General features: G+C 53.1%; 2 protein-coding genes across 5 annotated transcripts; one reads left to right on the top strand and one right to left on the bottom strand.

Annotated features, from left to right (window-relative positions):
• Positions 1-52: 52 nt before the first annotated feature.
• Positions 53-2834, top strand: GPS2 (G protein pathway suppressor 2). Of its 2 annotated transcripts, XM_059909045.1 has the most exons (11): positions 53-161; positions 341-503; positions 875-984; positions 1060-1172; positions 1325-1404; positions 1494-1576; positions 1772-1925; positions 2029-2118; positions 2214-2293; positions 2379-2474; positions 2652-2834. In XM_059909045.1, exons 2-11 carry the CDS (start codon positions 410-412, stop codon positions 2733-2735), a joined length of 984 nt encoding a protein of 327 aa, XP_059765028.1. In that variant the 5' UTR covers positions 53-161; positions 341-409; the 3' UTR covers positions 2736-2834. The 2 variants fall into 2 exon arrangements, with proteins under 2 accessions (XP_059765028.1, XP_059765027.1); XM_059909044.1 differs by having other exon boundaries at positions 875-1172.
• A 212-nt stretch (positions 2835-3046) lies between these two features.
• On the bottom strand, positions 3047-8136 carry EIF5A (eukaryotic translation initiation factor 5A). Of its 3 annotated transcripts, none has more exons than XM_059908008.1 (6): positions 8114-8136; positions 5657-5842; positions 4379-4483; positions 4040-4171; positions 3873-3946; positions 3047-3712 (listed from the first exon to the last, which is right to left on the bottom strand). In XM_059908008.1, exons 2-5 carry the CDS (start codon positions 5819-5821, stop codon positions 3884-3886), a joined length of 465 nt encoding a protein of 154 aa, XP_059763991.1. In that variant the 5' UTR covers positions 5822-5842; positions 8114-8136; the 3' UTR covers positions 3047-3712; positions 3873-3883. The 3 variants fall into 3 exon arrangements, with proteins under 3 accessions (XP_059763991.1, XP_059763990.1, XP_059763992.1); XM_059908007.1 differs by lacking the exon at positions 8114-8136 and adding an exon at positions 7711-7904; XM_059908009.1 differs by lacking the exon at positions 8114-8136 and adding an exon at positions 7393-7479.
• Positions 8137-14205: the final 6069 nt, after the last annotated feature.

Raw genomic sequence — 14205 nt, 5'->3', positions numbered from 1 at the left:
CGGGCGCTACCGCCTGCCCCGCCCCGCCGCCCCGCCGCCCCACCCAGCCCAACCCGCGAGCCCGCGGCCGCCCCGACTCCGGAAGGATTCGGCCGAGCGGCCGGATGTGACGCCGCGGCCCAGGCGCTCGGGAGGCCGCGGAGAAAGCGACGAGAAGGCGGGTAGGGAGGGGCCGGCGCCCGGGTGGCGGGCAGGGGGCGGGAGCGCCGAGACCCCCGCCCGCGCACGCGGAGGAGCCGCGCCGAGGGCCGGGCCGGGCGGTGGGCACGTGACCGGGGCAGCGGGCGGGCGGCTTCCGCCCGGCCCGGCGTGCTCCCCCTGAGCGCCCGCCTCCCCGTAGGCCCGGCCCGAGGTCTGGCAGCCAGCGACAGAGCCGGGCGCCCACGGCCCGATCGCCCCCGGCAGCACCATGCCTGCGCTCCTGGAGCGCCCCAAGCTTTCCAACGCCATGGCCAGGGCGTTGCACCGGCACATCATGATGGAGCGGGAGCGCAAGCGGCAGGGTGAGACGGGGCCAAAGCGGGAGGATGCACGGCCCGGGGAGCACCGCTCTCCCAGGGCTGACCCCCCACCCACGGGCAGACCAGTGCACGGCGGCCGAATCTAGAGGGATGGACAGCCCCGTTGTGGTGGGGATTAGAGGCCACACCTAAACTCCAGCGCCCTGGAGCTGGGAAGGACCTTGGAGAGCACCTAAGAAACCTCCCCGTCCCAGCCCCCTCGCAGTGATGGGGAAGCCTGTCCCCTCCCAGTGCTCTTGGTACTGGAGCAAGTACCAAGAGCACTGGGATAACCAGTTTTTGCCGGTCTTCATTCTCTAACATTCTAATTGTTTAATCCTCCTGCCACTTTCTCGTTCTGCCTCTTATTCCAGAGGAGGAAGAGGTGGACAAGATGATGGAACAGAAGATGAAGGAAGAGCAGGAGAGAAGGAAGAAAAAGGAGATGGAAGAGAGAATGTCACTAGAGGAAACCAAGGAACAAGTAAGCAGTCTTTTCATCTCTCCTAGCTCTTTCTTCTCTTGGCTCTCCTGCCTTCACCTTCTCTCCCCACCCCAGATCCTGAAGTTGCAGGAGAAGCTTTTAGCCCTACAGGAAGAGAAACATCAGCTTTTCCTGCAGCTCAAGAAAGTTTTACATGAGGAAGAAAAACGGAGACGAAAAGAGCAGAGGTGAGATTGGAGAGCTAAAAATAAAATTGGGCCCAAAGTGTAACTGGGATCAGGTAACAAAACATCAGTGTTTAATGGCAAACGGGACGGGGAGGGGGGTGGGGAACGGGATGGGACGGACTTGTCTTTGACCTGCCTTCCTTTCCCTCCAGTGACCTGACCACTCTGACATCAGCAGCATACCAGCAAGGCCTGACCGTTCACACTGGAACTCACCTCCTCAGCATGCAGGGTGAGGATTAAAGAAACTGCTTGTCAGAATGCGCCTTCTGGTAGGTTGCTGCCTCATTTCAGCATCATGAAGCCCCACTCCCTCTCTAGGGAGCCCTGGAGGACACAATCGCCCAGGCACCCTCATGGCAGCAGACAGAGCCAAACAGATGTTTGGACCCCAAGTGCTTACGGTAAGAACAGTAGAAATGGGTGTCTAGGCCGAATTTTTTTCCCTACTACTACCACCCAGACCCCAGCATGCTTACCAGCCAGCACTGAAGTCATGAGTGTGTCCCACCAAACTGTGTAGGGGAAATGGGGCACAGTCACTTGAGTTCTTGCTTCATGGAGTTTACAGGCAGTGAGTTCTCATCTTTTCTCCTTAGACCCGGCACTACGTGGGCTCAGCAGCTGCTTTCGCAGGGACCCCAGAGCATGGGCAATTCCAAGGCAGCCCGGGCGGCGCCTATGGGACTGCTCAGCCCCCACCTCACTACGGACCCACACAGCCTGCCTACAGTCCTAGTCAGCAGCTCAGAGGTCAGCGGTGGGAAAGGAGGAAGAGAGCTTTCCTCAAGGCCCAGAGGGAGGAGTGTGGAACAGGCTACGAGGAGGTTCTCATGACTGTCTCTTGCCTCCTCAGCACCTTCCGCATTTCCTGCAGTACAGTACCTGTCTCAGCCGCAGCCTCAGCCCTATGCCGTGCACAGCCACTTTCAGCCCACCCAGACAGGTGACGGACACCCCACACAGGGGCCCAGTTCCACGGGTCCTCCCTTCCTCCTTTCCCCATTCTCTACTCACTTTACACCCTTCCTTCCCACCTAGGGTTCCTCCAGCCTGGTGGTGCCCTGTCCTTGCAAAAACAAATGGAACACGCTAACCAACAGACGGGCTTCTCTGACTCAGTGAGTGGAGCCTTGCGAGGTCAGGGAAGGGCTACCTATGCTAAGGGGAGCCACAGGCTGCCTCAGCTAACTTTGTTCTCTGCAGTCCTCCCTGCGCCCCATGCATCCCCAAGCTCTGCATCCAGCCCCTGGACTCCTGGCCTCACCCCAGCTCCCTGTGCAGATGCAACCAGCAGGAAAGGTAAGGGTGGTAATCCAGCCTGTGAGAATTCCTACACAACAGGGAAACAGGATTGGGTAGGATAGGTGGTCCCCACCCCCATTTTCCCTTCCTCCCTTGGGATGGCTCTCAGTTGGGCCTGGAGTGTAAGGGAGGGCACACACACTGACAAAGCCCTCCTTTCATCACCACTGCCAGTCGGGCTTTGCAACCACCAGCCAGCCTGGCCCTCGGCTCCCCTTCATCCAGCACAGCCAGAACCCGCGATTCTACCACAAGTGACCATCAGATTTGATCTTCAACCTTGCCCCCAGACCCTGCCGTGGGGGAGGATCCCTGGTGTGTCCTAGTCCCAAGCCAATAAAATCTACCTGCCACTGACCCTGGCTGCGACTGTCTGTGTTGCCTCCCACTGGGCTGCTTGGAGGGTGAGGGGTGGCTGGCAGGTCCACAGGAACCACAGCGGGGGACAGCAGGTTGGTTGTAATGAGCTCAGCGGCAAAGTTCAACCTATACTCTTATTTTTGATTTCCAAATTGACGTTATAGTCAGCAAATACCGATTTAATTCGAAGCAGCAGCTGAGTTGGGGGCTTCATATTAAACTTGTAGTTTTATTCAGGTTTGATTTTTAACAAATGTGTCGGGGAGAGAGCCCGCAGGAAAGGGTGAAGCCCATGGGGGCAGGGCCCTCCCAGATGCCTGAGGAGGGGGCAGGTCCCCTCCCCTCTCCTCCTCTTCCCTTCCCATCTAAAGGGATTTGGGGAGAGACATAGGCAGGGGAGGGGGCTGGTCCCCAGTCTGTGGGGGTGGTGCTTGGGAAAAAGGGCTATTGGGGAATAAGGGACCAGACCAGGGATGAGTGGGGGAAGGGCACAAGGAACATTTGCCAGAATCCACAGCTTTCTGATTCCAGATTGAATTAAAAAAAAAAAAAAAAAAAAAAAAAAAACACCAAAAAAAAAAAAAAAAAAAACCTAAACCACAAGCAGCACCCACCCGGTCTCCCCCACCAGGGCTGTAGTGCGAGGGGAGAAGAGGAGGGCAGCTTCACCAAGGCCATGGTTCACTCACTCCTGGCCAAGGGAGCAGGGTGAAGGGCAGGGGCTCCCCGACAGATTGAGGGTGTAGGGGAAACCAAAATAAAACGTCAAATAAATTGTGTAGGAGGAGTCCAGCCAAGGGCCAGGCCAGAGCTGGGCCAGGCTGGGGGAGGGGGCCTCTGCAGGCTGGAGGATCACTGCTGCCACCACAGCCACCCTGGGTAGAAGAGAGAAACCAGGTGAGACAGGATAAAACCTTCAAAGGGAAAAAAGGGTGAGGGGAACAGCACCACAGTCAATTAAGACCAAAGTAGCTCTTTGATGGAGATAACAAAGTGCGTGAAGGGGGCTGGGGGGAGGGGTGTCGCCACACTCACCTGGGAGCCAGTTATTTTGCCATGGCCTTGATTGCAACAGCTGCCTCCTCTGTCATGGCAGACAGCACCGTGATCTGGGGGAGCATGGGGGATAGTCAAGTCTGAGCTCAGAGAAAGAAGCACAAAGAACAAGGCTGGGCATAAAAGAAAGAGGGGGGGCACCATACCAGTATCTCTTCTCCACAGTCGTACTTCTGCTCAATCTCCTTGCCAAGATCTCCCTCAGGCAGACGGAGGTCCTCTCGCACCTCCCCGCTGTCTTGGAGCAGTGATAGATACCCATCCTGGATGCCAATCAGCTGGGGGCAGACAGGGAAGGAAGCTGAAGGTAGGCCCAAGTAGCCTGAGGATAAAGGGTCTGATGGGCAAACTAGGGTGGGAAACTGCTAATACCAAATACCCTCTCCTCCTGCCAATCTCCCTTCTCTCAGCACAAGGTCTTCTGGCCAGTCTCTATTTTCCTCCCACAAACCACTAACCCATCTACATCCAGACCATCTACATACCTGGAAATCGTTCCTTTTGATGTTGGGGACATCCATATTATGAGTTGACGGGCAGATATCTTCATATTTCTTCCCAGTAAAGATGTCAATACCAACCAGATGGACCTGTATGCATGCATCACATCAAAGAGAAACCCAACCAAACTCTAGGATGGAGGAGATAAAGGCTCAAGTTATCCCCAGCTAGTGAGGGAAGTCGGACTAGGTTGTCAGGACAAAGAGGAGTTGGAAATTGAACCAATCAACTCAAGAAAGAAACACTAAAGCCTCTAAAAAGAGCCTGGGGCCAAAAGACCACCACTGAGACTGGAGTTGACAGCACAAGGGAAGGTTGTAGGACAGGCTTGGAGCAGCCAGTTACCTCGAGCTATCAAAACATTAACGAGAGACCAAGATCCTAGGGGAGCAGGAGGAGTCTAGGTATAAGTTTGGAAGAAGTTTTTTGGACATCAGCATAAAAGGCTGGGAACTTGGAAAATAAGGAAGGCCGAAGGAAAAGAGCTGAGAAAACAGGAAGGAATGAGAAAGAAGAGAGCCGAAAAGAAAAAAAGGACTTGGGGGGAGAACAGAAAGAGCGATGCATTTAGCAAATAAGAAAACCAGAAAGAACAGAGAACGATCTAGACATCTGGGGGTAACTCAGGATGTGCCAAGTCAACAGAAGACAAAAAAACTGATCTGGGAACAAAACCACAAGAAATTCAACAAGGGTGAATCAGGCTGAACTTCTGAGAAAAAAGAAAAAGTAAAGTTACAAGGAGGGATATAAGAAAAATGTTAGGACCTAAGGAAGCAAGGAGGCTCCAGGAGAGGGGGCAGGTAGAGACACTCTGATGCTGCATCAGAGATCCAAGGGGAGAGGTGGCACTGGAGAGTGGGGCGGCAATTTGGAAAATAAGAGGTGTACGCTGGAGCCCCCTCCGAGGGATGTTAGGATTGGAGAAATCCTGGGCAAAGTGATGGAAACAAAGAGAACCTACAAAGACTCAAATGGACAAATAGAAAAAGTGACGGAGCAGCTGAAGAGCCAGAGCATAAAGGACCACGAAGAGAAGTTGGAGACACACAAAGATGGAGAAAGGGGGGATTCCAAGGATGACAAGGCACAGAAGGGTAACCAAGGAAGAAGCTGAAGGCTGGTGTAGTAGTTGAAAAAGGTGTCCAGGGCTGAGTGCTGAACACAAGGAACTGGATGGTAATAAAAGAGCTAAAGAAGATAGGGGGCTAGCATTGATGACAGCTGGTGGGGAAGACAAGATATGGAAATGAAATTCTAACCTTGGCATGGCCGTGCTTGCCAGTCTTGGAGGTTGACATCTCCACAATCTTACATGGCCGGCCTTTGAGCACCACAAAGCCATTCTTACGTAATGCTGAGCACTGCATCGGGAAGGTGGCTGAGGCCCCTGCATCTCCTGTCTCGAAGTCCAAATCATCTGCCATTTTAAGAGGCTTCGACTCCAACTAGAATCAAGAAGAGAACTAGGGTCAGTAAGGATAGAATTAACAGGGTCTCCGATTTATCCCACTCTACTCTAGAAACACTGCTTCATTTTCCCCCCAGCACTTTATTCCATTACCCACGTAAAATAAAGTTCCTAGATTAAATACCGATTGGAATCAAAAATACTATGTGTGTGGCAGTGGGAGATAAGCAGGATTCCCCACCCCAAATGAAAGCTAAAGGGGTGGCCCGGGATAGAAAACGCTCCCGGAAGTCAGGATGTCAAATCTCTGAGATGGGCAAAGGCCTAATTCCTGGTAGGGGGAGGGCTCAGGTGTTGCTTGCCACTGAAAACCAACCACCCCTCTTCCCCACACATAACCAGGGCTATAATTAGGTGAGCAGCTATGAGCCAGCAAAAGGGCGGGGCTAATGTGGGGGGGGAGGGGTGGAGACCGGAGGACAGGGAGCCCCACCCGTCTCTGTTACACCCCCCCACCCTATCCACACACGAGCCAGTCACTGGTACAGGAAACCACAAGGCCTCTTTGGGGGATTCCCGCCTCTCCAACATGCATTTGCAGACGCAGCCGAGGGGGAGAAAGTAAAGTTGTTTTCTAACTGATCTCCCTGCCAAACACCTCTGCTTTCCCAAAGGGAACCCAGGAACCCAGCCTCTCCTCAAGGGCCCTCCCACTTTTCCCAGGATGCACCGGTCCTGTCGGCTTTTCAGGCCGGGCCTGTACAGTCAGTAGAAAGTGGGAGAGTGGGGAGTGGTGAAGGACAATAAAATGAAAGCAAAAGGCTGGTAGTAGTTAGTGAGTAGTGTAAATTATACTAGGCTAGCAGAGTTAAGGACCCTAAAACCAGGAACTCCCAAATCAGACACAACGAGAAAGACAGTGACAAGGTGAAGAGCACCTATCAAAGCGGGTAACTCATCTGCCCGGGACTTTAAGGCGCTGTCGGGACGACCGAGAAGAGTCGGGCTCCCGTCCAATCGCCCTCGGTTTCCCACTTTCTCTGGCGTCCCAGCACGGACAAATGCCACTTACACCTGGCTGGCGACCTCACTTCATAGGAGGATTGGGGAGAAAGCTGCAGGGGCCCATGAAGTGGGGGAGCGCTAACATATGCCCACAGCGAGCTCACCGAGGTGATCAAGATCCGAGCCTCAGGCTTCTCCCACTCCTCAAAATTCCAAACTCCCTTAGGCGCCCGCAAGGACCACCTCTCTCTGCGCTGGGGGTTGCCGGCTCCCGCCCACCATGTGGCCGCCCGGGGCTTCCGGTGGCCGGGACCTGGGGGGAGGGGTCCCCGCGCTGCCATGCGGCCCCCGTCCACGTCCAGCCATGCGGCCTCCGACCCCAAGGGCAGCCTCTCATAGGGGGCACTTCCGGTACTGCCGCCGCCCCCTCCCCAAAGGCCGCGCCAGGCCGGAGCCACGCAGCCTCCCCTCCCCCCCGCCGGCCGCCAACCCCCCCTCCACATGCCCTCTCACCGAACAGCCCCCTCCCCCACCTCACGTGGCCGCGCGGCGCCCGGTTCTCAACGTCCCAGGTACCCTTACCCCGGCGGGCCGATCTTGCCCCCGGCCCTCGCCCCAGCTTGGCCGCCCGGCGGCCTTTCCCGCGTGGCGGCCTCGCGACTCGCCGTCCCCCGCCCTGCGTCGCTCCAACGTCACCGGGCCAGCCCCAACCGTCACCCCGCGCGCCAACCGGGTCGCGCGCCCGAGCCTCTCCGCACCTCGCGCCGCTCGCAGACCGAATCTCGTGCGGCGGCGGCGGCCGCCGCTCCCCTCTGCCCCCTCCCCGACCCTCGCGCAGTTCCATCTCTACTCCCAGGCCCAAGCCAAGGTTCCGCGCACGCGCGCCCTGCCCGCTCTCACCTCGCGCGAATGCACTGACTCGACCCCGTTCACTCGCGGCGAGCCCAACCGCTGCCTCAGAGCCCGCTGCCGCCGCCGCCGCCGCCTCTACCGCCGCCGCCGCTGCTGCACACGGGTCTTAGTACGCAGGCGCCGACTCCCCACTGACCAACCAAGCAGCCCTGTGACAGCCGCGCAAGCGTGCTATCTATCTCCTCCGCCCTCCACCCCCGCACTGCGCAAGCGCACACATTCTCCCGGCTCTCCACCCTCCCTCCCACCTACCCATCCAATGACGCGCATCCGTGACCCCGCCCCTCACAAATCCTGAGTTCGTCCCACCAGTAGGCAACGCGCAGGCGCATCCGGTTTTTTAATCCCTTCAACCTCCTATTCCATCCCCGTGTTAGACCACCAGCCCTACCGGACAGTTCTTGCGCCTGCGCAATAAGGAGCCCTGCACTCCACACCCTCTGAAGGAAACGCCTCGGCCTCAAAGCGCATGCGTGTTGGGAGTCCTGACCGCCCCTTCCACTTCAGACGTCGTCTGTACGCCAGGCGTTGAAAAGACCACGCCACTGTACTGCTGGTGTCGTCTAGAACGCATGCGCCTTAGGAAACGCCCCACCTCGACTTTAGCTGGGCTTAAGACTCACACGTTTCAGAAAACTTGTACTGTGGGGTGGGTCCTTGGTCTCAAAACCCGTTTCCCCGCTTCCCCCTTCCCCCGGTTCCACACATGCGCGAGAGAGCTCTTTACGCTCCACTCTTCCCAGCGCGCTAGTGTGGTCGGGTTACCACCCATCTCAGCTTCACTTCTCTGAACTGTGCGACTCTGCTCTGCCATAGAGTTTCACCCAGAAAGATAGAGCGGTCCTGTCCCAGCCACCATCTTGTTTAAACCCTCGGTCCATATTGGTCTCTATGGCTTCCATAGAGGCCGTTCTACTTCTGAATCCTAAAATAAAGAGATTTACATGGCGTTTCTCTTTGCCCCCCAACTGTTCTCTGCGGTCTCCAAGACAGTTGTCTACGAGCACCTTTAGAAAAAATTCTCTATAAAGAAGAGTGGTGTATCAAATTACACTGACATTCTCTAAATCATGGGAAGTGACCATGAAACCAGAAACAATCTCTCCGAATGAATTTCCCTGGCCCTCGTTCTAGGGAAGAAAGGCGCTGCTTTTCCTGAAACTTTGTAGTCTTCCTCTAGTTCCTAGGTTTTCAGCATTACCTTCATAGCTACCTTGTTTGCTTCAGTAAGCTAGGTTGACAACAGTATTGTGGAACAAGACAAGCAGCTCAATAGCTGGACTTGGAATCCAAAATCCTAAATCTGGTTCTTGTTTAAGATGTGACATGATGGATGTGAACTGCAAACACTAGCTTGAATTAATACATTTATGTAGCACATTATACTATCACCCCCAGCTCCTCCCACTCAATTTTCTGAAGTTTCTGCCATTTCCTTTGGGGAAAACAAACTTCCTGGGTGCATTGTTTGAAAGTCCAATTCATGCTCTTCTCAAAGATGTATTGTCCAAATGACCCAACAATTCCACTCCTAAGTATATACCCACCCCCCAAAATTAAAAACAGTTACTCAAATCCTTGCACACAAATGTTTAGAGAGCGCTACTCATACTAGTCAAAAGGTGGAAACAACCCAAACATCCATCAACAGATGAATGAATAAACAATTGTGGTATACACATGTAATGGAGTATTAATCACACAAAGGAATGAAGTATAAATGCATACCACAACTAGATGAACTTTGAAAACATTATGATAAGTGAAAGAAGCCAAACAAAAATAGGTCACATAGTCTATGATTACATTGATATGAGATATCCAGACTAGGTAAATCCATAGAAACAAAAAGCAAGCTGGTGGTCACCAGGTGCTAAAAGGGAGGGGAATGGGAAGTAACCGCTTAATGGTCATGGGGTTTTATTTTAGAGTGATGAAATGTTTTGGAATTAGAGGTGGTGGTTGCACAACATGTGAATGTACTAAATACCACTGAATTGTTTATTTAAAATGTTTAGTTTTATGTTATGTGAATTTCACCCTCAATTTAAAAACTCTTGGACTTCCCTGGTGGCGCAGTGGTTAAGAATCCGCCTGCCAACGCAGGGGACATGGGTTCGAGCCCTGGTCGGGGAAGATCCCACATGCCGCAGAGCAACTAAGCCCGTGTGCCACAACTACTGAGCTTGCGCTCTAGAGGTCGCGGGCCACAACTACTGAGCATGCGTGCCACAACTACTGAAGCCCCCACGCCTAGAGCCCGTGCTCCGCAACAAGAGAAGCCACTGCAATGAGAAGCCCGCGCACTGCGACGAGGAGTAGCCCCCGCTCGCCGCAACTAGAGAAAGCCCGTGTGCAGCAACAAAGACCCAAGGCAGCCAAATAAATAAATAGGTGAATAAATAAATTAATTTAAAATTTTTTTAATTAAAAAAAATAAAAAATAAAAACTCTTGTACACGAATGTTCAAAGCAGCATTATTCATAATAGCCAAAAAGTAGAAACTACTCAAATGTCCATCAACTGATGAAGGGATAAATAAAATATAGTATATCCATACAATGAAATATTATTCAACAATAAAAAGGATTGAAGTACTGGGTACATGCTACAACATGGATGAACCATGAAACATATGCTAAGTAAAAGTCAGTCACGGGCTTCCCTGGTGGCGCAGTAGTTAAGAATCCGCCTGCCAATGCAGGGGACACGGGTTCGAGCCCTGGCCCGGGAAGATCCCACATGCTGGGGAGCAACTAAGCCCAAGCGCCACAACTACTGAGCCTGAGCTCTAGAGCCCGCGAGCCACAACTACTGAAGCCTGCGCACCTAGAGCCCGTGCTCCGCAACGAGAAGCCACTGCAATGAGAAGCCCGCACACCGCAACGAAGAGTAGCCCCCGCTCGCCGCAACTAGAGAAAGCCCATGCGCAGCAATGAAGACCCAATGCAGCCAAAAATAAATAAATAAATAAATTTATTAAAAAAAAAAAAAAAGTCAGTCACAAAAGATCACATACAGTAGTGTGTAATTCCATTTACATGAAATGTCCAGAATAGGCAAATCCATAGAGACAGAAAGTAGAGAGTAGTTGCCTAGTGCTTAGGGGTTAGGGAGAAATGAAGACATGGAGAGAGACTGCTAATGACTATGGGGGAAGGGGCAAAGGGTGTCTTTTAGGATGATGAAAATGTTCTAAAATTGATTGTAGTGATGGTTGCCCTCTTCAGATATTAAAAAACATTGAATTGTACACTTTAAATAATTAAATTGTATAGTATGTGAATTATATCTTGGTAAAGCTGTTACTTTAAAAATGTGTTGTTGGGAATTCCCTGGCGGTCCAGGAGTTAGGACTCTGTGCTTTCACTGTCGAGGGCGTGGGTTCGATTCCTGGTGGAGGGAGGAACTAAGCTCCCACATGCTGCGTGGTGCGGCCAAAACAAAACAAAACAAAGTTAAAAAAAAAAAAAAAGTCAAACAGACGAAGTGAAGCTTGAGGATGAGAAAATGGTAACGCTTAGGTGTGGGTGAGGGGGCGGGGCGTTCTTGGACCCGCTCTTACAGCACTCAGCTGCTGGGATCAGAGGAGAAACCTTGACTGCATTCACTCAGTCATCCATTCATTCAGTTCATATTTACTGAGTCCATTAAGTGCCAGATACTTGGGATACAAGAGTGGTGAGATTAGCACTATGGTCCCTGACCCACAGTTGGGAGGAGGAGATTATCAGATAATAAACAAATGTATAACATTAGCCCGTGTGCTCAGGCCAGTCCCTGTCTACCACCAATGACTGATGGGTTTATGAACGGCAGTTGGTATGAGAGTAGGAGGAGAAGCCCTGAGAAAATGCCTGAGGGATCTTCCGTGATTTTGACCTTGCTTCTGTGGAAGTTAAGAAAAAGAGGGTGGAGATGGAGAAGAATGAGACTGGAGTGGTTCTGGGCCTGGAGGAAAGGCCCAGGAGTTCTCCCCACCCCCCATTCCCAGAGGCCTTGCGGAACCCAGGTGCTAGGGAGAGAAGTCAGAAAGTTTCTTAGAAACTGGACCAAGCAAGTAGGGAATAGGTCTGAGGACGGAATAGGGACCCAGCTCACAGAGGAAGGAAACACAGTGAGCCCATCACAAATGACTCTAGAGCATTAGATCATTCGTTTGCTCAGTCATTCACTCTCCAGGTAGAAACTGAGGCTCGCTCTGGGCCAAGCCCTGTGGTCAGACTGAAGAGGTAGCCAGGGGACTTCCCTGGTGGCACAGTGGCTAAGACTCCACACCCCCAATGCAGGGGGCCCAGGTTCAATCCCTGGTCAGGGAACTAGATCCCACATGCATGCCACGATTAAAAGTTTGCATGCCACAACTAAGGAGCCCACCTTCCGCAACTAAGACCCCGTGCAACCAAATAAATAAATATATATATATATATTTTTTTTTAATTTTTATTTATTTATTTATTTTTGGCTGCGTCAGGTCTTCGTTTCTGTGCGAGGGCTCTCTCTAGTTGCGGCGAGCAGGGGCCACTCTTCATCGCGGTGAGCGGGCCTCTCACTGTCGCGGCCTCTCCTGTTGCGGAGCACAGGCTCCAGACGCGCAGGCTCAGTAATTGTGGCTCAAGGGCCTAGCTGCTCCGCGGCATGTGGGATCCTCCCAGGCCAGGGCTCGAACCCGTGTCCCCTGCATTGGCAGGCAGACTCTCAACCACTGCGCCACCAGGGAAGGCCATAAATATATTTTTTAAAAAAGGTAGCCAGGCAACTGCAGAGCAGAGCCATGCGGCCGACGGCAAGGCACGTGGGGGCTGAGTGAGCACCCAGAGGGGCCAAACCCAGCCTGGAAACCCGGCAGTTCTTCTGGCAGGGAGACACCCGAGCTGAGGAACCTGGAGAAAGATCGGCTCTCAACAGGGTGAGGGAGGGTCTGGGAACTCGGTGGGCAAGGGATAAAGCAAAATTAGCTGGGTATCAACCCTTCTTGGCTGGTCTAGACCCATGAAAAGAACACCTCAAAGGGGAATTCCCTGGCGGTCCAGTGGTTAGGAATCTGCGCTCCCACTGCAGGAGCCCTGGGTTCAATCCCTGGTTGGGAACGCAAGCCGAGAGGCCAAAAAAAACAAAAAGAATACCTCAAGGTATAAGAGAGGAAGTGAAGGGCAGATGGCCTCTGTGTTGAGAGAAGAAAGATCCAAGGGGCAGGTTAGGGCCTCAATCCTCAAACAGGGCTACCCTTGCTGCATCCTGGGTCCAGGGCCCGTGCACCCGCCCACAGTCACTTGGTCACTCCAAATCCCGTTCCTGCCTCCCCTCTCTCCACCTGGCCACTTCTCGTGTGCCTTTCAGCACTGAGATCTGGCTTCATCTCCAGCCCATGCCACCCTGACACTCCCAGGCTAACTTGAATGGCATCTTCTCTGCCTCACGGCCCCTGTGCTCACTCCTACCCATCACCTGTCCTACAGACAATATGTCTGTCTCCCTCTCCAGACGCTGAGCTCCGTGTGAGCGGGGTAGTCCCCACACCCACCACAGAGCCTGACACGTGGCTAGCTCTGAATGTTTATAGAATGAATAAATAAATGAATGAATGAATGAGGAGGGGCAGCAATCTGAGCCTGAGAAACTGCCAGATGCTCAGCGGGAATCAAGAAGAAAGAGGGTTTTAAGACCAGTGAGGGGACTTCCCTGGTGGTTCAGTAGTTAAGACTTGCACTGCAGGGAGCGGCAGATCTGCCGGGAGAAGGTGGGTGAGAAGCTCTGCGAGAAGATCATTAACATTGTAGAGGTGATTAACCAGCACGAGTACATGCCCAAGATGCCCTCGCAGTCGGAGGTGGACAACGTGTTTGACACGGGCTTGCGGGACGTGCAGCCCTACCTCTACAAGATCTCCTTCCAAGTCACCGACACCCTGGGCTCCTCCGTCACCACCACCAGGCACAGGCTCATCAAAGACACCCTGGCCCTCTAGGCCTCACTGGGGCCTTGGGCACTCCTTGATGGCTTGTGGACCTTGGCTTCTGGGGATCGCACCGTTAGGCCCTTGGGGCTCTGAAACCCACTCTGGGTCCTTGATGAGACTTGGAAGGGCCACCCCTGGCTTCCTGTTGTGTGGTTGCCAGTCTCTGGTCATCCTCGTCACCTTCACTGACGGTCAAGTCCGGCCTACACTGTCTCTCCGCACCCCTGGTGGGGGTCCCTTTCCTACACTGTACAGAGGAGCCATCACTAGGATGGGAAATAAAGTTGAGAATGTGGAAAAAAAAAAAAAGACTTCCACTGCAGGGGGCATGCATTCAATCCCTGGTGGGGGAACTAAGATCCTGCATGTCATGTGGCATGGAAAAAAAAGACCAGTGAGATGTGGCAGGTGGGTGAAATGGGTGAAGGGGGTCAAAGGTACAAACTTCCAATTATAAAGTAAAAAGTCCTGAGGATGTAATGTACAGCATGGTGACTATAGCTGATTACAGTGTATTGTATAC

The sequence above is a fragment of the Balaenoptera ricei genome, chromosome 20 (genome assembly GCF_028023285.1).
Source record: "Balaenoptera ricei isolate mBalRic1 chromosome 20, mBalRic1.hap2, whole genome shotgun sequence".
NCBI lineage: Eukaryota > Metazoa > Chordata > Mammalia > Artiodactyla > Balaenopteridae > Balaenoptera > Balaenoptera ricei.
Note: the sequence above shows the minus strand (reverse complement) of the source record. Positions and strands in the feature narration are given on the sequence as shown.

Coding starts and splice junctions, on each gene's coding strand:
- EIF5A (XM_059908008.1), bottom strand. CDS start 5,821: ATGGCAGATGATTTGGACTTCGAGACAGGAGATGCAGGGGCCTCAGCC. Junction 4,484..5,656: donor GCAAGCACGGCCATGCCAAG/GTTAGAATTTCA, acceptor GCATGCATACAG/GTCCATCTGGTTGGTATTGA. Junction 4,172..4,378: donor TCAAAAGGAACGATTTCCAG/GTATGTAGATGG, acceptor GTCTGCCCCCAG/CTGATTGGCATCCAGGATGG.
- GPS2 (XM_059909044.1), top strand. CDS start 410: ATGCCTGCGCTCCTGGAGCGCCCCAAGCTTTCCAACGCCATGGCCAGG. Junction 1,173..1,324: donor CGGAGACGAAAAGAGCAGAG/GTGAGATTGGAG, acceptor CTTTCCCTCCAG/TGACCTGACCACTCTGACAT. Junction 1,926..2,028: donor TCCTAGTCAGCAGCTCAGAG/GTCAGCGGTGGG, acceptor TTGCCTCCTCAG/CACCTTCCGCATTTCCTGCA.